At 52.6% G+C, this 25,927-nt stretch overlaps 9 protein-coding genes across 9 annotated transcripts; 5 read left to right on the top strand and 4 right to left on the bottom strand.

Annotated features, from left to right (window-relative positions):
• Positions 1-392: 392 nt before the first annotated feature.
• ATEG_04662 (proteasome subunit alpha type 6) lies at positions 393-3,109 on the top strand (the record flags this gene model as incomplete). The annotated part of the gene is made up of 5 exons (XM_001213840.1): positions 393-1,518; positions 2,144-2,203; positions 2,298-2,392; positions 2,450-2,662; positions 2,723-3,109. 5 exons carry the CDS (start codon positions 393-395, stop codon positions 3,107-3,109), a joined length of 1,881 nt encoding a protein of 626 aa, XP_001213840.1.
• Positions 3,110-4,725: 1,616 nt separating this feature from the next.
• Positions 4,726-5,464, top strand: ATEG_04661 (uncharacterized protein; the record flags this gene model as incomplete). The annotated part of the gene is made up of 4 exons (XM_001213839.1): positions 4,726-4,738; positions 4,820-5,054; positions 5,112-5,277; positions 5,336-5,464. 4 exons carry the CDS (start codon positions 4,726-4,728, stop codon positions 5,462-5,464), a joined length of 543 nt encoding a protein of 180 aa, XP_001213839.1.
• A 2,602-nt stretch (positions 5,465-8,066) lies between these two features.
• ATEG_04660 (glycoside hydrolase family 18 protein) lies at positions 8,067-9,631 on the top strand (the record flags this gene model as incomplete). Its single annotated transcript, XM_001213838.1, has 7 exons — positions 8,067-8,105; positions 8,176-8,294; positions 8,360-8,613; positions 8,662-8,691; positions 8,744-8,793; positions 8,843-8,903; positions 8,973-9,631. The coding sequence occupies 7 exons, from the start codon at positions 8,067-8,069 to the stop codon at positions 9,629-9,631; spliced, it is 1,212 nt and encodes a 403-aa protein (XP_001213838.1).
• Positions 9,632-9,920: 289 nt separating this feature from the next.
• ATEG_04659 (ubiquitin-40S ribosomal protein S31 fusion protein) lies at positions 9,921-10,502 on the bottom strand (the record flags this gene model as incomplete). Its single annotated transcript, XM_001213837.1, has 3 exons — positions 9,921-10,010; positions 10,070-10,350; positions 10,409-10,502. 3 exons carry the CDS (start codon positions 10,500-10,502, stop codon positions 9,921-9,923), a joined length of 465 nt encoding a protein of 154 aa, XP_001213837.1.
• A 2,762-nt stretch (positions 10,503-13,264) lies between these two features.
• On the top strand, positions 13,265-15,613 carry ace2 (putative C2H2 transcription factor (Swi5); the record flags this gene model as incomplete). The annotated part of the gene is made up of 2 exons (XM_001213836.1): positions 13,265-13,922; positions 13,974-15,613. 2 exons carry the CDS (start codon positions 13,265-13,267, stop codon positions 15,611-15,613), a joined length of 2,298 nt encoding a protein of 765 aa, XP_001213836.1.
• Positions 15,614-16,331: 718 nt separating this feature from the next.
• Positions 16,332-17,518, bottom strand: ATEG_04657 (T2 family ribonuclease; the record flags this gene model as incomplete). The annotated part of the gene is made up of 2 exons (XM_001213835.1): positions 16,332-16,475; positions 16,544-17,518. 2 exons carry the CDS (start codon positions 17,516-17,518, stop codon positions 16,332-16,334), a joined length of 1,119 nt encoding a protein of 372 aa, XP_001213835.1.
• Positions 17,519-18,158: 640 nt separating this feature from the next.
• Positions 18,159-19,510, bottom strand: ATEG_04656 (RMD1 family protein; the record flags this gene model as incomplete). The annotated part of the gene is made up of 2 exons (XM_001213834.1): positions 18,159-19,094; positions 19,172-19,510. The coding sequence occupies 2 exons, from the start codon at positions 19,508-19,510 to the stop codon at positions 18,159-18,161; spliced, it is 1,275 nt and encodes a 424-aa protein (XP_001213834.1).
• A 255-nt stretch (positions 19,511-19,765) lies between these two features.
• On the top strand, positions 19,766-23,870 carry ATEG_04655 (CLH domain-containing protein; the record flags this gene model as incomplete). Its single annotated transcript, XM_001213833.1, has 4 exons — positions 19,766-20,065; positions 20,197-21,164; positions 21,218-23,517; positions 23,584-23,870. 4 exons carry the CDS (start codon positions 19,766-19,768, stop codon positions 23,868-23,870), a joined length of 3,855 nt encoding a protein of 1,284 aa, XP_001213833.1.
• A 308-nt stretch (positions 23,871-24,178) lies between these two features.
• ATEG_04654 (uncharacterized protein) lies at positions 24,179-25,097 on the bottom strand (the record flags this gene model as incomplete). The annotated part of the gene is made up of 3 exons (XM_001213832.1): positions 24,179-24,723; positions 24,787-24,843; positions 25,022-25,097. The coding sequence occupies 3 exons, from the start codon at positions 25,095-25,097 to the stop codon at positions 24,179-24,181; spliced, it is 678 nt and encodes a 225-aa protein (XP_001213832.1).
• Positions 25,098-25,927: the final 830 nt, after the last annotated feature.

The following is a 25,927-nucleotide window of genomic DNA, read 5'->3' as shown; positions in this document are numbered from 1 at the left end:
ATTCACCGGAGTCGGACATGGGACGGGAAAAGACTACTGGCATGATTATGCAAGCGACGAAATTCATGGGTATTCATATAAATTTTGGTACATTCGACCGACCTTGTAAATGAGAAAATTTGACATTCTTCGCATAGTCGTGGATTGATCCCATCCTTCTAGTAAAGCGGGTGGAACTTAAGACATCCATTATTCTAGGCGGGCACTGCGGCCCTCCGAACCGCCGTAGAAAAATTCCCCAGCTACCTCCGCCGCCAACATCAACAACTCCCGACACAACACCACCCGTCCACAAACCAGTCTACCCTTGAACGGCATCCCTCTTAAGAGGCCAAGTATACGCGACTCCGAAAGTTTAACTTTTTCCGACGACACCCCCCGCGCCGTGCTCAATGGCAGGCGAAGAATCTTCGCAGTCGACCGACGTCCCGGCGTGGAAAAAACTGGGTCTCAAGCTCAAGTACGCCAAGGACCCTCTGGAAGAACAAGAAGACACAGGGAAGAAAGCCAGCTCGAAATTGAAGAAGTCGAAAGGCGACGACAAGTCCGACAGCAAGAAGGAGCGCAAGAGCAAGAAGAGACGTCGTGACGAGGACGAGGCGGCCGCCGATGGCGCCGACGCCAAGGACGCCGACAAGGAGAACGAACACGCAGACAAGGGCGAGGATGCCGAGACGCCCATGAAAAAGAAGACGAAGACGAAGACGAAGAAGCGGGTGTCGTTTTCGGCCAGCGCGAAGGATCACGACGGCTCGGGCAGCGATGTCGAGATGACGGCCGACGGGGACGAGACAAAACCGGCGCCCGAGGGTGAGGTGAATGACGGCGACGAGGGCGACGATGAGGGCGAAAAGAAGAAAAAGAAGAAGGAGAAAAAGAAGGACAAGAAGAAGGCAAAGACAGGCAACGCGACGACGACCGCCGACGCTAACAGTACGCCGGAGAATCACGAGCCGCCCATTCTGTCCTACCTCAACCTATACTACAAGAACCGGCCGGCGTGGAAGTTCCAGAAGAACCGGGAGACGCAGCTGTTCAAGCATGTTCTGTCCGCGGAGCACGTCCCCGTCGAGTACAACGCTGCGCTCCTGGTGTATCTCCAGGGCCTGAAGGGCGACGCGGCCAAGCAGCGGCTGCGGCAGGTTGCGGAGGAAGTGGTGAAGGCGGACGTGGAGGAAACGCCGGCGTACCACAACGCCGTCCACGGCTTCCGGGGAGCTTTACACCAGGACAAGAAGGAGGAATTGGACCGCGTCAACACTCCGGAGGAGTGCGACGAAGAGACGGTGAAGAAGCTCTTGAAGAGACAGCGAGCTGAGCTGATCTTGTTCGCTGTCAATGGGTCGCTTTCCAGCTATCAGAAGCCGAAACAGGCTAAGGCAGCGAACCAGCCGGCCAAGAAAAAGAAGAAGACCCGCACCGCTATCGTTGAGATCTCGAGCAGCAGTGAGAGTGACAGTGACAGCGACAGCGACAGCGGTAGCAAAAAGACTACCAAAAAGGCGCAGTCTGGTTCGAGTACGTCGTCTGATTCGGGCGATTCCTCCAGCGATTCCTCAAACGATTCGTCCTAGACATTGTCTCTGGGAGCGTCTCTTTATACACTACATGAGACTCTACGGACGAATTCAAGATCAGGCTTGATGGTTTTTAAAAGTGTTCGAGCGGAAAAGTTTGATACCTGAAGTTGCATAGAGGAGTTTCCGAATGGGTTCATACGATAGATTTTTGGAATAATTCATTGACGTACATTCTGGTCTACATAATCATAATTTACGGAACTATTCGAATAGAAGACACTTCATGAGACCTCTATAAGACATTTGATATGGATACATTTGTATACGACGAGATTGGAAGGCGGTGACGATGGAGCTTACTCAATCGGGGTGTGCAGCTCACCTTCACCTGGAGCTTCGGCCAGGCATCCTCAAGCACGCGTCCTTTAGAACACTCCCTCCATCCTCCATCCCCCTCTTTCTTCTCTCTCCACCTTCGTCCTCTTCATTAATACCTGCCTCCGTTACGAATCTAATTTTCTGAGATTTCTAATTGAAATACCGCCGCCATGTCTGGTAGGACCTCAACCGATCCCCCGAGATCCCATGACTTCATCAGTGAACTGACTATCTTCGATGGCTAGGAAGCGCATACGATAGACACATCACGATCTTCTCGGACCAGGGACGTCTGTACCAAGTTGGTACGTTCATAATCCAGATGGCTTCCACGCCGATGGGATTGCAATCCCTCCTGCAACCCAACATGACACCGCCTAACCAACACCTGTATTCCAGAGTATGCGTTCAAGGCCATCACTTCCGCCAACATCACCTCGCTTGGTGTCAGAGGAAAGAACTGCGCTGTCGTGATCACCCAGAAGAAAGTTGCCGTAAGCCAGCCACCTTGCACACCATGGCTATCAACACCTGTCTGATCGATTCTTTAGGACAAACTTATCGACCCATCCTCCGTTTCACATGTCTTCAGACTCTCGCCCTCCGTCGGCTGCGTCATGACTGGATCCATAGCCGATGCCAGAGCAAGTGTCGACCGTGCCCGCGGAGAGGCGGCTGAGTTCCGCTACAAGTTCGGATACGAGATGCCCTGCGATGTTCTCGCCAAGCGACTTGCCAACATCAACCAGGTTTACACACAGAGGGTTTGTCTTGACGGTTTCTGTGTGGAGAACGAGGACCGAGGCTGACTTTCTCCCTGACAGGCTTACATGCGCCCACTAGGAGTTGCCATGACCCTGATCTCGGTCGATTCGGAGAAGGGCCCGCAGCTCTATAAGTGCGATCCTGCGGGATACTACGTCGGATACAAGGCTACCGCATCTGGTCCGAAACAGCAGGAGGCTCTCAACTATCTGGAGAAGAAGCTGAAAAACAAGGATTACGCCGATGGCAACTGGGAGGAGGTGGTCGAATTGGGAATCACGGCCTTGAGCAACGTCCTGAGTGTGGATTTCAAGAAGCACGAATTGGAAGTCGGTATCGTCGGGGGACCCCGGACGGATGGCAAGGAGGGAACAGATCTGGGGTTCCGTGCTCTGACAGAAGATGAGATTGACGAGCGGCTGCAGGCGATCGCCGAAAAGGACTGATCTGATTGTTGGAGGAAGCTTCCGTTGTTGTTAGACGCACATTGATGGTATATGAATATCATATCTTCGTTGAATTGAGAGCGTTGGCCTCTGTTTCGTCCTGGGGTGGTTCTCCTTGCATAGTTCACGACGCTGCGCCTTCTGCACCTCGCTTCTCTCCAGAGCAGTGGCAACTCCAAAGACGTGTTGTCCTAATATAGGATGCTGGCGTGTAGTTCTGCGGGCTGACCCGGCTTGACGGGGGTTGCACAAGTAGATGTGTCGTCCGCAAGGATGGGATATCAGTGCTCGGCATTGATGCTACAAGTGGAGACCTGCGATGTCAGGGGGCAAATGTCCGAGATGACGGCCGTGGGCATTGTCCGAGGTACCCGGAGCTGAATGAGGGCTTTGACCGGTGGAGTTCGTAGACGCGCGCAGGACGAGGGAGTTTGCCACCCAGCTCTCTAGTTTATTCTTATGCTCAATATCGAAAAATCAAAACAGTAAGATCGTTGTGGTGTTATGACGCATTTTCATGCTATTTTCAACCGAAAGATTTTTTTCTGACAGTTTCTATTCTTTGCTTTTCCTCAGCTGACAGTTGTGGCCGGGCTTGTGGCTGAGCTGTACACACTATGTGTGGCTTGTGCCCATCGTCCATTTCGTTCCTTTTTTCCTTTCTCTTCCATGCGCAATCCCAAACAATCCTGGAACTCAATTGAGTCAGACCGCACTAGAGTCGCAGCGTGCTACTTAGCCTCCACATTTCCTATCTGGTCTCGTCCTCCGAACCTGAACTGCACGCCCGTCGTGGGTCGTGCAGGTTCCCCCAACTAGGGTGTGGCGTACACAACCTAAACGACCAGCTGGCTGGTGCCCATAATTACTTCCCTAGTGCCATCATGCCATGACGCCCACCCAGACTCCACTCGCCGACATGCAAGATGCATCCACTATGGTGGTCCCCCGAGATCCTGCACTACTGCGAAAGCCACTGTGGATGAGCTCCCACTGGCGCGGTTCACTGACACATGAGGGGATGTATCATACATCTTGCCGCCGCCATGTTGACTGCTAGTCTAGTCTGCGGGGAGGTATTTTTGTGCCCCCTGTGGCTAGATCCGAGCTGGGAAAAAATTTCTCGCGTGAAGGCCAAGCTCGCTGCTACTCCATTCGCTCAATGCCGGTGAACCACTGTCGTCCTTCCGCGACATGGTTTCCCCTGGGGACTATAGGTCCACTAGGGTTGTGGTTTTCCAGCTGCAGTCCCTAGCTGTGATGTACTACTGCTCCATCAAGATGATCCATTGGTACAGCCAGCCACGACTAACGATGATCTTCTTTCACTCGTCCTCCTCGTCGTCGGGCGTAGGCGTAGGGCTTGAGGCCATTGCCAATAAGCTTTAAATGGAATACTCGCCCTCTGACCGTGGGACTGTCCCAGAGATGAAACATTCATTTCCAACGGCTTGAGATCTAGTCCATTGCTTTGGCTTAGTCGGTTCTCTTTGGACTGCGCCGACGTCCTTCATCCTTTTGACTGTTGATTTTGTCTACTTCATTCTTTAATACTTTGGGCCCTATCACACTCCTTCGATAACCAATTGGGGACCGAAGACTACACAAAAGTAACCATGGCCGACGGACGTAAGCCACCCTTCTACTTCCAATGACTTCTTCGTTAAGTCGTCCACTGTGTGGTGGGTGTTAGGCTAACGAAGATCATAGTCAACCAAGCTCGTGCCTTGAGGGTGGCGGAAATCATCAACGACTACCGCACGCTCCTTGTACACATCTCCCAACAAAATGTCCCAGCCCCGGCGGCCGACTACTGGGAGGATGGCTACAAGATCATTCGAGAGTGTCTCGCCGAGGCACAGGCTCTCATGTCCTCCAACTACATGCCCTCAATTCCTGCCGCTGGCGGTAGTAATGAGGAGGCGGAGAAAGTCCAATTGCAGCGGTATGCGTGGTTCTCAACGGCCGACTCTGATCGTATCCACAGCTAACGGTCTATTAGGGTGATACTTGACGCTAGCGCCCGCCGTTTTCGAGCACACAAGATCTATCTCCGGGCGGCCGCAGCAAGGCGATGGGCTATCCATCGTGAAAACATCCTTCGAGGGGGGCGGCCTGGACCCCAGCATACCGCCCAGCTCAAGGCTGTGGACAACACCCTCCGCCAGGTTGGTCATCCTAGACCATATCTCCCAAGATATAGCGTTAATGACGTCCACTATTTAGGAACTCTCGCAATTTACAGACCAATATGTTGTCTCTGACCTCCGCGCGGCCGATGTGCGGGCACGCCATTGGCTCGACGATGATCCATCTCTACCAACGATCCTTGGCTGGATTCGGTCACACCCATAGAAAGTACGCTCCACTTCGATTTGAATGAATACCTGACAGGACTTGGCGACACAAAGGTAAAAGAGAGAAAAAAAGAGACGTTCTACGATTGATATGGGTGGCATGACATTTACGAAGCGCCGGCCGCTGAGGTTTTGACGGGAAAGTTACCTACATTTTTACTTATTTTCCACTCACTTTGTTACGACCATGATATCCCATTGATACACGATTCTATGTCATAGTCCGAGTGAGGACGCTTTTAATTTCGTTTCCAATCATGTCTTCTTCTTTGTCGTTGTTGGTTTCATTTCCAAGGAATGTATTTCGGAATATCGGATTCGTCTTGTGTTCAGACATCTGTACCAGTCAGATTAAGGACCGCATTGGGCCAATTCCTTTGGGCATTTCCTTTCGGCGTCGATCCTACTTTGATGGGTTTCTTTCGCTCTGGTTAGCTGAATTGAATGACCTGTGTTCATCATTGGCTAAAATTTCCTCATTCCGTAATTCTACTACCTAGCTACATGATGTGACTGGTCCTGGTTCCAGTTCTTTTCGGCTACCTTTGCGACTATCAGTTACGTTGAATCGTTTCCTGTCAAGTCTTGCGTTTTCATGAGTGGATCCCGTTGATAGCGGGTAAACAGGGCGAACAAGATAAAAAAAGATTGACATAGTGAGGAGCGGGTATATCTCTCGAATGTATGCATGATATTCTTGAGAAAATGAAGAAACACGACCAATCGCACCGGTCCTGATAGATTATCAGCAGCTCTGGTCCAGTCAGACACCGAGATTTTCACGGCCTTCGGACATGCCGAACCACATTGAACGTGGATTGGCTTACCTGGCGGGGTTAATCGAGCACATCCCAGCTGAAACGAAAGAAACTAAGATTAGATTTGCTGCACGGCAGTTGAACTGGGGCGGCTGTCTTTTCCCGGGCTTTGCTGGCTAGTTAGGTTGTGGGCTGTTTGGCGTCAGCGGTTCACTTAGGTAGGTTAGGGCTTGGGGCGGGGGATGGCGGCGCGATCGCCGAGTGGCCGTGCTCCCAGAGCCCTGCAGTAGCTTAACGCACCCGGGGCGAATCACGCCCCTCAGACGGGGTGTTGCGAAGCACTTTCAGCTGAAGAGGTTCACGGAGGACTCCACTGTGCCCCTACCGTCTGCTGCCTCAGGTATCCCCATTATTATGGTGCTCCCAACCAGGAAGATCTATGCTGCGGGGCTCGACTTGCTGTCTGGAGTATGAGACCTCCGACTCCATCCTCCAAGTCCTTTCCCCTTTTTGATCGACATGCCTTCGGTCTAGAGCCACGAACGTGCGCTAGGGCTAGTCTGCCACGTTGGGTGGGTTCTCCTCAGCAGGGATGTGAGAAGCCGATGAAACAATCCTGAGAAGGACCCTCTTTTGGGAGCGATATGGACCAAGTACCAGGCTAACTACTTCGGAGTACGCATCTGGATTGTGTTCGGGTTGGTAATCGGCTACAGTCTCAGACAGGTTCACTCTGGTCCCTCCCCCTGTTTCACCTTGGTCGATATGTACGGTCATGCGCTTAAGTCGCGGAACGGACAACTAGACTACCGGGCAACTATCGGAGCTGACTGGAATGAGTCTGTTGCTCGCGAGAGGTTGATGTTCGTCTGTAGGTAGACATGCGTCCTCGTGTCTCCGGATATCCAGATCGTACTTAGCTATGTCCGATGTTACCCAACGTCCAACGTCCTCGTGGTATCGGAGATTGCAACCCAAGCTCCCATGATAGATCTGAGATCTGGTCGAACAAGCAAGATATCATGGGTTGAGCCTCGTGAAAGCCATCATCTTCGTATATGATGTACTTTCCCTGAGAGATTGGTCACATAATCTCCGATCAGACAGACAGCGTGTTACAGGGTTACACGGAGAAGCTCTCGTGACAGATATATATCTGTGTCTACCAGATGTGACCATGCCTTATCCCGAAACCACTTGAGTTCCTGAAGATGCTGCCAACATACAAAGTATGTTTACGTCAATATGAGGACTTCTCCGCGACAGTATTGGATATCGCTGCAGTCATCCGCCTAAAACAACCAGCGACATCGACTAAGACTGCCGGGCCAGACAGCGGGGTGACTACGCCACCACGATGCCAGGTGGTTTCATGGGCGACACATGGGGTTTGCATTCTCTGTTTACCAGAGAGTTATCGACATATAAAGCTGCATCTTCCAACCACCTCTCCTTCATCTTGATCTGAACCACTTCAACCTTGCAAAGTGATTACATAACCTGACCAGGTACACCAGCCACTCAAGCCACTTCCCCACACGTGCACCGCCTCACCAACATCCACCCAATCACTGCTTCTATTGTTGTTATTTTGGGTATAGTAAGGTCCGTTCTGCATCATAGGGCGGTGCTTTCCCTCTCAGGTCCCCAAGGCTGCCATATACCTGCCGGCGTTCGTATATATTCGGGTGAGTATGAATTGCTGGCACCTCGCTGACTCCCTCATTGCCCTCATCTTGTTTATCCTTTTCTCCCGCCCAGTACTTGGGTTATAATCCAGCTCTGATTCCTCTTCAGCCCAATACAGCGTCGATCCACACCAATCTAAGCTCAACCCCCACCATGTCTGGAATGAAATCCGTTGCGTATTTCGTCAATTGGGTGAGTCTCTCAATCCTCAATGACCCTTCACTCTTCCTATCAACATCATCCACCACTTCTCTTCTGGTAGCTAACGGTGAACCACAAGGCGATCTACGGACGCAACCATAACCCCCAGGACCTCCCCGCCGACAAGCTGACCCATATCCTGTACGCCTTTGCCAACGTTCGACCCGAGACTGGCGAAGTGTAAGTGCTGGCTTCTCTTTTCCAACCTGTTTCGTAAGAATTGGACACCATTCTGACCTCTGCAGGTATCTCTCCGACACGTGGTCTGACATCGAGAAACATTACCCCACTGACTCATGGAACGATGTGGGAACCAACGTCTACGGCTGTGTGAAGCAACTTTTCCTTCTTAAGCAGCAGAACAGAAAGCTGAAGGTTCTGCTTTCCATTGGAGGATGGACCTATTCCTCCAATTTCGCCCAACCGGCCAGCACCGAGCAGGGCCGAACCAAGTTCGCTGAGTCTGCGACTAAGCTTGTGACGGACCTTGGATTCGATGGTGAGTTTCACTCTTAGAAGAGGGGTCGCAATTCTGACTAGAGTATAGGCTTCGATGTAGACTGGGAGTATCCCAAAGGTAATTGGGTCCTGGCGGTGTCATGCTATGCTACTAGGCTAACGTTATTTAGATGACACTGAGGCACAGAACTTTGTCTTACTCTTGAAGAAGTGCCGCGAGGTAATTTCAGTTTATCAAATGCAAGATGGCGTAGACTGACAAAACGAAGACCTTAGACAAGGCAGCTGGAGCGAACCGAAAGTTCCAATTGACTATCGCTTGTCCGGCTGGTAAGTCGTCTGCTTTGATCCAGATCATCCACCACCGCGACGTTCGCTGATATCCATGCCTTCTTACAGGCTCCGAGAACTACAACAAGCTCCGGCTCACCGAGATGACCCCTTATCTGGACTTCTACAACCTCATGGCTTATGACTACTCCGGCAGCTGGGCCCAGATTGCTGGCCACCAAGCGAACATCAGACCGTCCATGGATAAGCCAGCGTCGACTCCTTTCAACACAGTCCAAGCGGTCGACCACTATACTGGAGCGGGCCAGGTCCCCCCGTCGAAGATTGTTTTGGGCATGCCTCTGTATGGACGTGCATTTACCAACACCGATGGTCCAGGAACTCCTTTCTCCGGCGTGGGACAGGGAAGTTGGGAAAACGGAGTTTGGGACTACAAGGCGCTGCCTAGACCTGGAGCTACCGAGCAACTCGACAGCAACATTGGCGCCTCATGGTGTTACGATTCTGGCTCCCGTACCATGGTGTCGTACGATAACGTCGCCGCCGCAGAAATCAAACGGACGTACATCCAGCAGCGCGGCCTTGGAGGGGGCATGTGGTGGGAAACGAGCGGTGACAAGGGAGGCAAGACGGCCAACAAGGCGGACGGTAGCCTGATTGGAACCTTTGTGGAGGGCGTTGGCGGTGTTTCTGCCCTGGATCAGACGCAGAATGCCATTGACTACCCTGACAGCCGGTATGACAACCTGCGGAATGGCTTCCACTGAGATTGGGGGTTGACAAGTTTGATCCATTCGTGTTGATACTTTGGTACTATCGCTATTATCCATAAGTTGGTTGACTGCAGGAATTCATGACGATTAAACGTTGAGTCTACGTGCAGGAAAAGGGTGGTTTCCGATTTTTATTGATTTTCGGATTCAAGGATGCTACCGGACGAAGTATTCGACAGGATCCTCAACCCCACAACCCATCCACCTATCCCTCCGACATCCTAGCCGTAAAACCAAGCATCACCGAAAGAATGTAGACGGATGGGACGACTCATGAGCCCATTTACTTGGACTCGTCGAAGACGTAGGTGAGGTGGCACTTGCCGCAGTACTGGCGGTTGTGCATAGCAGCCATGAAGATACCGGCACCGCACTAGATAGCCGTTAGTACATGATCATGCACCATTTCGCAGACGGGCGCGGGAAACATACCTCGGGAGAGGGGCACTCGCGGCGCAGACGCTCGATCTTGCCATCGCCGTCCACCTTGTAGTACTTGAGGACGGCAAGCTTGGTCTTCTTGCGCTTGTGCTTGATCTTCTTGGGGGTGGTGTAGACCTTCTTCTTGCGCTTCTTACCACCACCACGCAGGCGGAGCACGAGGTGCAGGGTGGACTCCTTCTGGATGTTGTAGTCCGAAAGAGTACGGCCGTCCTCGAGCTGCTTGCCGGCGAAGATCAGACGCTGCTGGTCCGGGGGGATTCCCTCCTTGTCTGTGGGGTGGTTGAGTTAGCAACCGACCGAGAAAAATCTTGCGAGACGCAAACCTACCCTGGATCTTGGACTTGACATTGTCGATGGTGTCGGAGGACTCCACCTCAAGGGTGATAGTCTTACCCGTCAGGGTCTTGACGAAGATCTGCATCTTGAATGAAGGCCTGGGGGAGAGTTAGTGGTGTTCGGTCACGATTGTGGCTGCGATGGTGATCATCGAGGTCTCGTTTTCTCTGTGCGTTTTGCAAGCTGCAAGGCCATGACTTTGCAAGGTGCGACAGAGAGGAAGGACGTGATCCCCCAAGAAAGGGTATAATGCTGTAGGGGTAGGGTTCAAACTCACCTCGACAAGACTTGTCTTCCTCAACCTTCGTTGCGATCGTGAGGGAAATATCTGGAGTGGAGGGTCTTTTGGTTCGTTAAAATCGGTTGTGTGGTCACGTGGTGCTGGCTTGTCCTGATCGGGTGTAGCGCGGGCACTCGGGTCATCTTTCTCGGAACCCTTGCACGTGATTTTATCTGCTGACATAATTATGCATAGAAATGGGCCAAGGTCCTACTGCTTTGAAAAAATCTATAAAAACTGTTCAACCCCCACAGGCGTCTCTCTTTTTCCGTATCGAATAGATTGTATTCATCTGATTGATATAGATATCAATAAGGCGTTATATATTTGACAACTTAGTGGTATTCTCAGATCCACAACGTAACATACAACAACTTCGAGATACACGCAACTACCAAGCCGTATTGCTCTCAATCATCTGCGTGTGATGGCTCTTCCGTGGAATATTCGTGGGTCAGCATCTTAGCTATATTTCTGTTGATGAATGAAGTGCATACCGAGAATAGGACACCTGTACTTATCCCGAGAGTCAACAAACGATTGCTTGACATTGACGCACGAATCGCAAAGTCATCGTGGAAGCAGACAAAAGAGTATATGGATGCATCTTTGGATGATGGCAGGAATGTGTCTCCAGATTACTGTAATCGACTGCTCCACGATGCATCGGGGCTCAAACATTACTTTTTTTCGATTGTTTCGCCGCTCTCTCGATTTCCCGGCGGTTCTGGGTTGGATTACCTTGTTTTGCTCGGGCATCAGTTTATGATTTGTTGCTGCACATTGGCAGTCGCATCTATGGACACTCGCTCTCAATGACCGTGTTCAAGTTGCCATTTGGACTGTATTTGCGAAAGGGGTCCCCCAATAACACCGAAATACCATACCGAAGCTCACACGCTCCGCATGGTCGAACAATCAAACCATATTCCTGCGCCATTAGCGATTGATGACTTGGAGACCTCGCGTTCTGCTTACCTGCTCATGACGTGTGTTCCGGGACGCCCCATTGGCCACATACTAGATTCAATGAACGACAAGCAAGTAAAGCAAGCCGTGAATGATCTGAAGCATTATGTTTCCGAACTTCGAAAACTACCGCGCAACCAACCAGAATTTCAAATCTGCAATTCTCAGGGTGGCGGCATTTGGATTGGCGACTGCCTGACAGCCAGAGCGAAGAGCTACGGCTCAAGAGTGAGAGTGATTCAACAAGTACTTGATCGGCCCTTTCGGGGAAGAGGTTCGAAAGCGTGGTGCGTCGCACGATATACATCACGAAATAGTTTTCACCCACGAAGACATGAACCCTAAAAATATTCTGGCAGAAACGGCAAGATGACTGGAATTGTCGACTGGGAAAACGCAGGATGTTTCAAGAGTATTGGGAGTATAAGGGCACACTACACCGTCCGAAGCGTGAGGCGTTGGCTCCATGACGTCGTTGACCGAGTGTTTGACGGCTACCGCGATGAATCGCGAGTGGAGAATATGCTGTCCGATCTCCTCGGCCCATTCTGACCGTCAGGAAGCATCGGTTCATATTGTTGAAGTTCCGGAGTCTGCGTTTTGTAGGTCCATAGAAGCTATGGTTGTGTTTTGCTTCTCTTAAAGTTCAAAGTCCGGACTCCTTGATCCCTACTGCACCCCAATAATTCGAGAAAATGAAGGAAGCTCCTTGATTCCAGACAACTGAAGACGGGGCAATATATTGCAATTAATTGACCCCTTCGGTGCGAGTCGCAACAGAGGGCGGAGTGGCAGCGTCATCGCCACTAGTTTCATCCCTCCCAAGCTGCTATCGAGGCCAGATTGACGCCAATTATTACCCGCCTGTCGAAGTTTTTGCAGTACCCAAGGGCGCACCATGAGATATAATGTCTTACGCCCTCACCGACGGGAAGAGGAAGCAGCATCCGAAAGGGAGGCCACTCCTTACCGACGGATGGAGCGGACGGATCGCAGGCTTAATCTGCGTTTGGGCCAGGGGACTAACGAGTTAACGAGTTAGGCTGGTTTCCCCGACGGCCCGTTGCTGGGCCAACGCCGCCATTGTTGATCGGTTCCGTGGGCGGCGATCGCGATAGCCTCATCAGCTCCATCCACCTTTCCCTGGTTCCCACCTCTAAATACCGTCACTTCCTTTGTCTCGCCCTCGGATCCTCTTCTCCCAGATCCTTGAGCTCCATCCATTCTTCGCAATTTCTGCGCGACCTAAGTGTCCTTCACTTGCGCTCTACATCTTCCGTTTGTCTTGAAGATCTAGAAGCTGTCGCCGGGCCTTTGATAGATCTCCTGCAGAGAGCGATCGAATCCACCTGACATTGCTTTTCTTTCGCACTCTCTGATCTAGCCCGCTTTTAGTTTGTCTGCTTTGTTTTAGAGGACACAGACTGACACGTTTGACAGGGCGGTTCCATTACCATCTGCTCCCAGCCGCACGGCGAGCGCTGCGTGAGGTGAGTGTCTCGAATCTATGGACATGCTGCACCCATCGGAGATGCTTACATCTGCATCCAGATCGGTTTATTCTATCGGCTTTGACTCGCGACGAGGGGTCCATCATCATGCTATCCACCCAGCACCGAAATTCGCATGACCGGCACCGGCAACATCGAAGGCAGATTTCCACCCCTTCTGCCATTGACGCCGCGAAAGCTCCCTCCCTGCCGGCGCAGGCATTGCATCGATACCATGCTCATCGCCGAGGCCAGAGTTTCGACCAACGATCTCTACATGTTCAACGACCGCAGACCATGCACGATGGTAACGTTTCAGCTACTAACAACACAGGACCGCAGACGGTGATGGGAGAAGTGCAGCAGCTGCAACGTTTCGGACCCACAGGACACTCAGGCTATCACCAACACTCGGCTTCTATGCCGGTAATGCCCGAGTGCCAACCATTGAGCCAGGAAGACTTCCAGACCCTGGGCAATCGCAATGTCCCAGACAACCAGACCGCCATGACCTATATGACGCCCGCGCTGCACCTCAACATGATGCAGCAGCAGCAGCAGCTTCAACACGCAAGAGTGCATTCCAACAATGCGCTTGATGGTCAGCTTCTCGAGAATGGTCCGTGGGACATGTATCAGCACGACAACCTTGCTGCGCCGCTCCCACAGCAACCCAACACCATTCCCGCGGGCTTAAGGCGTCTGTCAGCTCAATCAGAGACCACTCCTGCGCAACGACCACTCACTCCGAAGCATAACAATACCAGTAAGCCTCGTTCATTGGTTCAATTGATGAATCATCCTAACAACTACTTAGATTACCTTCCTATCACCCCTGCCACAACGCCCTTTAAAAAATCAGTGGATCTTGCCCAGTACAGCGGCGAACTCCATTCAACTCCCACCAAGGACCAGAGCCTTTCCGCACCCGGCTCTTCCCAATCGTTCATGCAACGTACGAATTCACTCCAAGGAGTGGCTGGAACAACATTCTCCCAACCCAAGCTTGAAGTCCCCTCCCCCCCAAACACTGCGTCATTTGATGTGGACAGCTTCGATGCTTTTGACTATCAACAGGAATCCAGTTATGAAATCCCCAAGTCTGAGAGCCTCAACCATTATGCCTCGTCGTTGGCGTCGTCATCATTCAACTCATCCCCGGAACTCGCGGCTATGCCGTGTCCACAAGACGGCGGTAGAGCGCAAAAGCTCCCCATCTACCCGGTCACACCAAGTCGCACAAACATGAAGAAGTCTCCCAGCGTCACCTCCAACTCGTCCGCGTCGAAGCCAAAGCTCTCTCCAAGGGTCGCAACCATTGACAGCCTCAACCTGGATGCCAGAGTCCATGCATCCATCAAAGAAACTGGCGTCACAATCGACGAGATTGCCTCGTACATAAGCGGCCCTGATCCAGAGGACGGAAAATGGGTGTGTCTGCACCCAGGATGCGAGCGTCGGTTTGGAAGAAAAGAAAACATCAAGTCCCATGTTCAGACCCATCTGGGTGACCGTCAGTACAAGTGCGACCACTGCAACAAATGTTTTGTCCGCGGCCACGATCTCAAACGCCATGCCAAAATCCATACCGGTGACAAGCCGTACGAGTGTCTCTGCGGTAATGTGTTCGCTCGACACGACGCATTGACGCGCCACCGACAACGGGGCATGTGCATCGGTGGTTACAAGGGAATCGTTCGCAAGACAACGAAACGTGGTCGCCCCAAGAAACATCGGCCCGAGATGGACGAGAGACAAGATAAGGCATCTAGAACCCGCCAGCGGCTCGCCGAGAAGACATCTTTCGACTCCTCCAGCTCAGATATCTCTCGCAATTCTCCCCCATCGGAGGTACTGGAACAAATGAGCCTTCACGGCTCTAGCCCCGCCGAACAGATGCCGGTATTCCATAATCCAAACTACTCGCTGCCTCCGGAGGTCTTTACGTTCACTCCTCCTGCATCCCCTGGCGGTAGCGCTGGAAACAACCCTTCTCCAAGCCACAGCCAACGCTCCCTCACGCCTAGCACCGAGGACGAAATGCCACCTTTGTCACCTTCCAAGCAACCTCTGTCAAAGATTGTGGAAGAATCTGGCTTGCCTCTTATGCCCGATTGTGCATACACCAATGCCACCAACTCAACCATCAATGCTTTGTCGTCCCCGCATACCGCACCCACCCTGAGTGATGCTTCAAACGGCTCCGATCTTGACATCTTTATCAGCCAAGATCCGTCCACCGGCTTCGGCAAGCATGAGTTTTCCGACCTCACTGATTCCGACATGGCGGCATTCCCTGACTATGTGAACGGCTCTTCCTTCGAAGGCGGAATGGACCTCTTCCAAGGAAAGGGGTTCTCCAATGCTCCCCCAATGAGCGACGACTTCTTCTCCTTCCAATTTCAAGTTGACGAGCAACCATCCGATGTTATGACCCGCGATTTCTTCATGGATTAAACGAATCCCTCCGGGCCACTCCCGAACGATCAACGAAAGAAGGGAAAATTTTCTCAAGAGACGATGACGACGCGACGACTGGGACTAACGGCATGCAAAATCTCTCACGACTTAGGATTGAACGACTGGAAACTATGCATGATATTTCAACTGCACGACTGTACTATTCAACGACCATGAACCAATTTGCCCACGACAAATGATTAGCACCTGTGACAAAAGATTTCGGGTATATCAATCTTTCATTATACCTTATGTGAATGTTGCTTCCACTTACTCCATTTGAACGATTTTATGTACGAACAATGCTGGAATTTGCAGAAGGACTCTGCCAAAACGGAGTTCTGCAGGCCACTTGCTTTTTGATTGTTTTGATTTTCTATGCCAGACTGTTCTTCTTTTTGTTTGTCCATTTTACTCTCATGATGTTTATGCCATTTGTTTTTTAAGCCTGTACCAATCGCTCTGAATCTTGTTTCTGCTACGGTTTCCGTTAGATACTCTAATCCTTGGTGGTGCGCCGTTTTGTACTCTAGCTAGCTATAGAATTCACTGAACAAAAAAGAAAGACAAAAGACACTTCATATCAATAATGTAGTTTCTAGACAAGTAAGCTCTATTGCAGCTCTATGTGTAATGCAGCTATAAAATTCAATCCCCGTGTCGACAGGGCACGCAGATAGTTCTGGAGTCTGACCCGTAAGTGGACAACAGCACATCAAGACGTCTCTTTCCAAGTGATAGTCAGTTCAATGGGATGATCTTCCTCCGAAGCGTACACTTTACTTTGTATAACGCCCTTCGGAGCCTTGTCGGCAAAGAATGTCGTGTTCCCATTATAGGACAGCTTAGTATCGTCGACCTGCAACAGCGCGTGAGCACCTCTCCAGGCAAGCCATGCGCGCACAAGTGAAAGGACTAGGTACTCACGCTGAATTCCGCGGGGCGGGTGATGCGCGGCCCGCAGCTGAACACGTCCTCATCAAAGCCACAGGGGCCCTTACTGGACTGTAGGGTGAATGCCTCATCGGCAGAGCCAGCCACCGGTCTCGTCTTGAAGGTTGCGCAGGTACCGGAGGTGTACCACGTCCCGCGGCTGATAATGCAGCCTCTGCGCTGGCCCATCGTCGAGACGACTAGGTTGCCTCTCCCCGAGAAGGGGTTGCCGGGCTGGGTTGGCTCGGACGGTCCCCGCGTCTTCGTGGGTTCGTGCTTAGGAGGCGTCTTGGGCTGGTAGCGGATGCCTCTGGCGGGGCAGTTGGAGGTCTGGCCGTCTGGCCGGCTGGGGAGGAAGGACCCCGATTGCACTGGCCCGGCGACGTTGAAGTAGTACCAGATCTCGTTGAGGGTGTGGCCGCGACAGCGGATGGTGACCTCGGCGCCGTGAGCTTTGGCCAGGGCGTTTTCGATGTCCTGGCGGGTGTAGGTTTCTGTATAGGAGGGGACGATGGCGGCGTCGGCGAGGGTCTGGGGGTGGTTAGTCTTGGGTATTTGCTTGCAGAGGGGAGGACAGACTTGGTAAGTGGGCAGGGTGCGGAAGAGCTCCATTGTCGTGTCGAAATAGTCTACGACCTCGCGCTGCGGGTAGTAGTCCTCGTAGCAGTGGGTTTCGAGCGTGCTGATGCAGGTCCCGTGTTTGTTCCACTCGTGTTCCCAGAGCGTCGGGTCGTCGCCACGGAAGTCTTTCCAGTACCGGCTCATGTCGTCGAGGAGGTCGCGGCGGCCGGCGTCGACCAGGATCAGGGAGATGTTGCTGTACTTCCGCGAGGAGTCGCAGAATTGGTCGAAGCCGCCATTGCAGTAATCGGGCCTAGAGAGGATATATAGATCAGGAGCCCGTCCAGCTGGTAATAACACGCGGTACCGCTCTCGTCGTGGCGAGGGTTCAAGCTCACCAGAGGCCATGGATGGTCCAGGAGTCATCGGGACCGACGGCGGGATCGGCGTCCCAGAACTGGGTTTGGAGGAACTGTCCGCCTGGGTAGTTGAAGCAGCAGGTGTCTTGGCCGTGGTATGAGGTCTGACAGCTCAGCTCGGATTTGGAGCAATGCTGAAATGTGCTCTGAGATGGATCGGAAGCTGGAGCAGAGAGAGAACTGAGGCCTAGTGAGCCGGCGATGGCTTGTAGGACCTGCTGTGGTCCTGGGATAGCTTGGAACATCGTCGTCGACCTTATCAAGATTGCGGTGGAGCTGGTAGACTGCGGAGTCCGTATGTGATGGTGACACGCCTCGATGTGCCTAAACGAGTACAGTTATGGGTTTCACGCAGAGACGAGCTTGTAGTTTCTTGGGAGAGCAATGTCAAGAGAAGATGAGGGAATTAGAACAGAGGAAATGGTGAGGTTGAGGTACAGCGCATGACGCATGGAATGCCTCTCGCCCCATGACCCCTGACTAAGCGCCCCTTGTGATCTGCCCGCTGATAAGCGATAGGCGATCATTGATTAGATAGCCGATAACGCAAGGTACAGCACATACACAAGTCAAGGAGAGGGGTATCATTCATAAAGAAATCTCTAGCTAATCTATATATCACAAGCTGTTCAGCTCTCCATGGCGGTCTGTACCTCTTTCTCATGTACTCGCTCCTTCCATAGCCTGAGTACTTCGAATCCGACTTCAACAGCAATGAGAAGGATAATGATCCACTCAAGACGGAGCCCATGCGTCTCGCTCAGCCTCTCCCGGAGAACACTGGCAATTTCCTGCGCATAGTCCATCTTCTCATTCAAGAGCTTGATGCGGATCCCAACATCAAGTGCCCTTCCCACCTGCTCGTAGTACCCCTCCAGGCCCAGCTCATGTCGGCTGTCCCAGAAGAGATCTGGCAAAGAGTCTGTGAGTTCGGAATAGAGATTCAGCTGGGCCCGCACGCTCAACAACTGTCCTGTCTTCCGGAGAATAAAGTCTCTCGTGAAGGGAAGACGAGAGCCCTGCGATAAGAGTGTGGGGATCGCCCGCGTGGATTCAAAGTAATTCGCAAGAAGAGTTTCCAGCACCGCCAACTTTGTACTTCGAGCCAGTCCTGACGAGAAGGCCACCTTCGTCAGGACCGTATCTACAGTTTGCCGTTCAGATAGTTGCGATCCGCTTGCAACGCCCGTCGGCTTGGTCCCCAGGATTATCGTGTCGCCCTTGATGCTGCTGTTCTCTCGTTGTGGATCCTCAACATACTCGAGATCTTCCGTCTCGAGATCGTCCACATGCGCCCCCTCAGCCGCTGGAAGCAAGGTTCGAGTCGCCAGAAAAGATGTGAACCCCTCCGGCAGCGACCAGGCCACCACCGTACCTGACGGAAAAACGAAGATGTCGCCAATCTCGTCCGAGGACAAATCGGAGGTCGTTGGGTTACTCACGCGGCGGATCGAATCGAGGGGAACTTGGACATGGACAACTTGTGGATATAGGCCGGTTTCGAGGGGGTCGGGCTCATAGCCTTTTTCTTGTAGGATGTCCCGAACTTTCCGGATGTTGAATTGCTCAGCCACGGCGTAGGCGGTCACTGCCTTTGATTACAATGTTAGGGAGAATCTAGGATAGATAACGGAGCGGATACCTTAGTCTGATGTAGCCCTTGCTCCTTGAGCTGGGCTTTTGACAAGAACCCATCTCTCGACCTCTGCGCCTCCACGGCGACTCGACGTAGAGATGTGGGCGCCGCCGGAGATCTTGTCCCCCTTCGCCGTTGTTTCTGAGCTTCTTGCAGAGCCTCTTCTGCCGCATCACCAGACCGAGACTGTCTTTGGCTGAGGTATGCATTGGAGGAGAAGAAATCTTTTCTCCTAGGTAGGCTTAGCGGACATGACGCATGGAGGCACTGGCTCTGCGGAAGCTTCTGTAGCCGTTTCACCGCCGGCCGCTTGAATATAGAACAGGCATAGGGTCTCGCAAACATTGATAAAAGGAAGGCAGAAAAGCAGAAGGAATTGAGATGAAAAAAAAAATTCAGGATTTTGGAGAGATGAGGTGGACTTCAAGTTATGTCAGGATAGCAACGGACCGCGGCGTTTGAACGCTTGCAACCGGCGTCCGCTGAGTCATCAGCTCCCAGCTACCCCAGCTTCCCGCCCGCAACAGCTCCGTTGGACCTCCCCTCTTCGATGACGTTTTGACCGCCGGAAAGCCACAAGGCACACGAAATACAATCGCCATGGACGCGCCTGGCGCGACGGAGCCAGAGGGTGGAGTTCGCTCTGAAGAGCTGTCCGATGCGGCATCTTCTATGCAAGAGACGGATTCCCAGCGCAATCGCTCCGCACATGTACACGACGGTAGCGACCGCGATTCAGAGACTCAGGACGAGGATGTGGAACACGAGGGCAGCGCGGAAGAAGACGAGGAGGACGATGATGAACCGCATCTTAAGTATGCACACTTGACCAAGCATCTTGGTGGAGTCTATCGCAACGGAGATGCAACCAGCTCCTTTCTCGCAGCCGCAGATAAGATGGTATGATACCTGATAAGTTGCAGACCTGATCCGTAGCTAAACCAATACTTGCAGATTATCGGAACGCATAATGGGAATATCGTACGTACCATACATCCTTTGAGGAGCTGGCGGATGCTAACGCACGACAGCACGTACTATCAATACCTCTATTACACTCCCTTCGCGTCTACCACGCCCATTCTGCGAGCATAACATGCATTTCGATCTCGCCATACCCACCTCCACTCCCTACCTTACGAGCCGAGAATCTCAGCAGAGTAACTGAAGACCAAGGCTTCTCGGCGCCGTCCTCCAGCGGGGGAAGCATCCGAGGTCAATCGAGAACGAGTCACCAGTCCACTCTCCCTGCAACCCCGTCAAATTCCATATATATTGCGACGTCGTCGATCGATGGGAATGTTTGTGTTGCATCTTTGGTCGATCCGAAAGATGTCCTTTTGCGTAACTTTGGGCGACCAGTCCAGGCTGTCGCCTTGTCCCCGGATTACAAGAGCGACAGGACTTTCTTGTCGGGAGGACGCGCTGGCGACTTAATCCTCACTACTGGAGGAAGAGTCGGCGTAAGCACGAATTCGACGACAATGGGAGGTGCCGCAGCCGCAGCTACAAGCTGGCTGGGTTCGATAGGCCTCGGCGCAAACACGGGCAAGGACACCGTATTACATAGTGGCGAGGGGGCCATCAGCACAATTAAATGGTCACTGTCAGGAAAATATGTGGTATGGGTCAATGAGGAGGGAATCAAGATCATGCGTTCAAACTTGCGCCTGGAATCTTCCGACACAGAACTCGCCTGGAAACGAATCAGCCATATCGACCGGCCTAACCGGCCTGGATGGGAGGAAATGGCTAGTGTTTGGAAGGCTCGCGCTGAATGGGTTGATCAAATCGCTTTGAGCAATGACGACTCTCCTCACAGCAAGTCGGGTGCTCATCATGGCGGTCCGACCAGGATCCCACCAGTCATCCAGGAGGAGAATGTTGAAAAGCTGGTAGTCGGTTGGGGAGGAACAGTCTGGGTGATCAACGTATACCCTGACCGGCCGAACAAGAACATTAAAAACCACAATATTGGGTCTGTGGAGGTTTCCACCATGTGAGTTTGGCATCGTGCTATATCTAGCAGTGAGAGAAGCTAACAACCCACAGACTACGGACTGATTGTGTTATATCTGGCATTTCGCTATATACGCCGAATCTTTTGGTTGTCCTTGGCTATATTGAGGCAGACAATGATGCCTCAGAGGAGGAGATGTCGAAACTAGGTCTTCGCCCAGGAATGCGCCGCCGCCCACGGGGACTGGAGCCTGAGCTTCGCATAATCGATATCGACACCAAGGAAGAGATTAGCGCCGATACCCTTTCGGTTAGTCGATACCAGACGCTCACTTCTTCAGACTACCACATGTGCGTGCTTCCTCCTTGGAAGGCGAACGTCCCAGTGCACCAACGTGGAGCGCTGGAGAGTCTAGGAACTGGATTCTGGGACGCGACCATGTATCCTGCGCGACTTTTTAGCTCCGGCGCAAGCATCCGCAGTACGACAAGCAGTGGCGATAAAGGTTCTAGCAAAGCACCTAGCATGTATGCTTCACGGAGGATACCTACTGAGGAACCACTATCCAAGGAAGTGCAGGATGTTGCAAAGAGTGTCGGGGCCAAGATATTCATGCACAGCCCTTATGACTGCGTTGCGGCCCTGAAACGAGATCTTTCAGATCGACTCGCATGGCTGGACGAGCATGAACAGTACGAGGACGCTTGGAAGCTTCTTGACGAGCATCCAGAAGCCGCAGGCCCTGGGAACGGGAACGATGCCAACGACAGCATTGCCGGCACTCCCGGAAAGTCTCAAAGTAGCTTGGGTGATTTCTTTGCTGATGACAGGTCGTCCATGACAACCACTGGCCGGGGGACCACTTCTGCGGCGGAATATGAAAAGCGCCGTATCGGTGAGCTCTGGATTGAGCAGCTCGTTGATGCCGATAAATGGGAGGAAGCTGCAGGGGTATGTGCGAAGGCCGTCAATACCACACCGCGGTGGGAACACTGGATCGACACTTTCATCAAGAATGACAAGGTAGATGAAATATCCACTGTTATTCCTGTTGATTTACACCCGCCACTGCCTTCGAACCTCTATGAAACCATTCTCAAGCATTATGTTTCTCGGGACCGATCGAAGTTCAATGGACTGCTTGAATCGTGGCCATTCGACCTTTTCGACGTCGATAACGTGACAGAAATCATTGACAATGAATTGCGATTTAGCGCAGTCGAACCCGACAGCGATGACTGGCGCCTCTTGACGAAGTGTCTCGCTAAGCTGTATCTTGCAGGGGGCCATTACGGCGAAGCTCTTCGCTGTTATATCCGGCTGCAGGATGCAGATACAGCAATGACTCTGATTAGAGATCATCGCCTCCTGGATACTCTGTCCGATGACATTCCAGCATTCATCATGATTCGAGTATCCAAGGAACAGATGAAGTCTGCACCCGTGTCTGAACTTGAAGAGGTCACCGCAGAGCCGATTAAACTCCTTGTCAGCGAAGCCTACACTGGTATCGTGCGTCCCGACACGGTGGTCGAGCAACTGAAAACGGCAAACAGACTCCTCTTCCTGTACTTTTACCTCCGAGCTCTTTGGCGTGGAGAGTCCCTTCCTCATGGTGCCGCGAAACCGCGCCGCGGCCACGGCGCCCACATCCGCGACGCAGCAAACAAGCTGGCCGCAGACGAAGGAAAAGCCCTGGTCGACAATTTCGCCGACACTGCCGCGGAATTATTTGCCGATTACGACCGTCCTCTCCTGATGGAGTTCCTCCAAACCAGCATCGCCTACTCCTTCGACTCGGCCGTTACCATCTGCGAAAACCGCCACTTCACCCCGGAGCTCATCTACCTCCTCTCCAAAACCGGACAGACCAAACGGGCTCTGAACCTGATCCTCTCCGACCTCAAGGACGTCTCGCAGGCTATCTCCTTCGCCAAATCGCAGGATGACCCCGACCTGTGGGAAGACCTTCTGGACTACTCGATGGATAAACCGCGGTTTATCCACGGCCTCCTGGTCGAAGCCGGCACGTCCATCGACCCCATCAAGCTGGTCCGACGGATCCCCAGCGGTCTGGAAATCGAGGGTCTGAGAGAGGGGCTCACCCGTCTGATCCGGGAACACGACCTGCAGGCCAGCATCAGCCAAGGCGCCGCCAAAGTCCTACAGAGCGAAGTCGCCGTTGGCATGGATGCCTTGCGCCAGGGCCAGCGCCGCGGGATCAAGTTTAACATCGTCGAGGACGCCACGTCGCCGACATCCGATGGCTTCAAAGACGAGACAAAGGACGATACCGCCTCGGAAAAGACATCTGCACCATCTCCATCCCGCGCATCGACCGCGTCGCGCGCCGGAACTTGTGCCGGCTGTCATCATTCTTTTCACGCGAATGGTACGTGCATGCTTGTCATCTTTTACATCCCGCTACAGGCTGACCGGTTGCTTACTTGTATTACAGAGAAGGAGATCCTCGTCGGATTTGCCTGCGGCCATATCTTCCATCTTTCACATGTTCATCCGACCGAATCCCCTACATCCACCCCCGAAAGCCGCTCGGCTGCTCAGACTCCCAGACCACTTCCTCCCTCTCGCACCCCCACACTCGATGACTTGTCCCTCTCCACGTCTAAAACAGTCGGTCCAAAGGTGACGACTGCGCGACTGCTGCGGGATCGGATCGGGGACGGGTGCCGGATCTGCGCGTTGGGAAAGGATCTTGACGCCATAGGGGAGACGGAGACATGAATGGTGACCGAGGGTGGACGACGGCTGGTACCGCAGAATATAAGCTTTGTTTATCAGGAGATACCCATGGAAATATAATCTACTCGGAGAATGGTTGTGCAAAGATAGAGTAAATTCAATTAACTTGAACGGACACCCGCCGTTGTGTACACATCGGTTGAAACATGACTGGGAGCAAGCCAAGTAAGGGATTAGGGCTGCGTCCCATAGTAGTAAGAAACGAAAATTGCACAACGTAATTTCATGTGGATGATCTGGTCATATCAGATGATGCTGAAACTTCATAAAGCCCTGCCCCACAAACCTGATTAGACGGCGAGGAAACCAAGGAACGTAGCAAGCATAGCCAGAATAGCTGCGTTCAGTCTTCCCTGAGTGACAGCATCACCGGTTTGGGGCGGAGCAGTGGAAGAGGATGTAGAGTGGGCCGTGGTGGTCGACGAGGCTCCCTTGTGAGTAGTACTGTGAGTGTGAGTGCCGGTCAGAGTAGTCTGGTGCTCGCCAGAGGAAGAAGTATGGGTAGAGGCTGTAGAAGACACTGACGACCCGGTTGGGGCAACGGTAGTGGGCGCCGAGCTCGCTGAGGTAGCGGAGCCTGACGAAGCTGACGAACTTGCAGACGGAGGCACGGGGACCAGGGTGGGAGCAGTAGTAGGAACACTAGTCACAGTGGAAACCCCAGTCGTAGTGGAAAGGCCGGTTGGAAGAGTCATCGTTCCAGACAGGGTTGGATGAGTTTCGGTGGGAAGGGAGGCGGTTGTGGTCAGAGTCGTACCCGGAAGAGGCGCAGTCAGAGACACGGTGCTGGTCGGGACTTTAGTTCCACAGTCAGTGTCAGTGACGGTGGTTATGGCTGAGGACCCATAAGTATGCAACGTCGAGTTGAAGGTAGACCTGAGAGAAAAGATTCACTTACCATTAGGATGAGCGTGTTCCTGGCGGGGAGCGACTCTGGGCTCAGCCATGGGATGTTCTAGAGCAGCGAAAGTATCTCGTCAGCGTGGTCTACCTCGGTGAGTCTAGGGAGTTAGAAGATCTACCAGCGAAGACATCTATGCCTGAATAGCCCCCGAGATCATTGGCCATGATATTGTCTGTTGAAGTCAGTGGGATGTTGACCGGCGAGTCTGGAAGAAGTAGGAAGTACTCACGGCTGGCGAGGGCGGTGACTGCGAGAAACCAGACACCCACGCAGAAGACGGTCTTGATGAAGGCGATGGAGTCCATTTTCGAGGAGTGAGTGCGGAGTTGAGGCTGAGCTGGTAGAGCGTGTATGATGAAGAGATGGAATGAGCGACGGGAGATGGAAGATGATGAAAAGGAAGATGGAGGATGAAAGAAGAGGAAGAAGAGAAGAGAAGAGAAGAGGAGAGGACAAGAGAGAAAAGAAAGGGGTCAGGTGCTGGTGCAACAGAGTGGGAAGGTGCAGCTCGAGCAGTTACCCAGTGCGACATCAGAGGGACTTCTTCATCCTGCTATACAACCAGGGACAGCATGTACCCCGGATGGGCGGTGCACCCCGGCCCCAAACAATGAAATCGAGGTATAACTACCTACCTATGTACTCCATGTGCCTGTGCCTGATGACATGACGGGATCATCATGGGTCCAAAAGCACATGGAGCCGTTCCTGATCGACAGAAAATCAGGGACAAGACCTTGTCAATCGTGCCAATCTTGCCACCGGCTCTGTCACTCGAGCTTCCATGCTTCTTCCATGTACCAGTAGCCGAGATCGAACGCCAAACAAGCTTATTTAGCCTCTACCTGACGTGAAATACAGGTGGAATAGGTATGTTGGAGACATACTCCTGGAGCCATCCACCAAACCAGCCGAATGCATCTCAACAGCATGATACACCCACGATAGACCATATCGACTGGTGCGAGCCAACTAGTCAGGCGTAAATGCTCCGAACCAAAAGAGTGTCGTGTATGTTCCAGCCGACCAGCGCGGTTCCAAACGCCGGCGGTAAAACCAAACGGTGTACTCCGTATAGTAGGTAACGGAGGAAAAACGGAACGGAAACCAAACGACGGCATCATTACCGCCGGCC

Source organism: Aspergillus terreus, genomic scaffold, assembly GCF_000149615.1.
Source record: "Aspergillus terreus NIH2624 scaffold_6 genomic scaffold, whole genome shotgun sequence".
Classification (NCBI taxonomy): domain Eukaryota; kingdom Fungi; phylum Ascomycota; class Eurotiomycetes; order Eurotiales; family Aspergillaceae; genus Aspergillus; species Aspergillus terreus.
The sequence above is the reverse complement of the archived record's forward strand: the minus strand, read 5'-3'. Positions and strand labels throughout refer to the sequence as shown.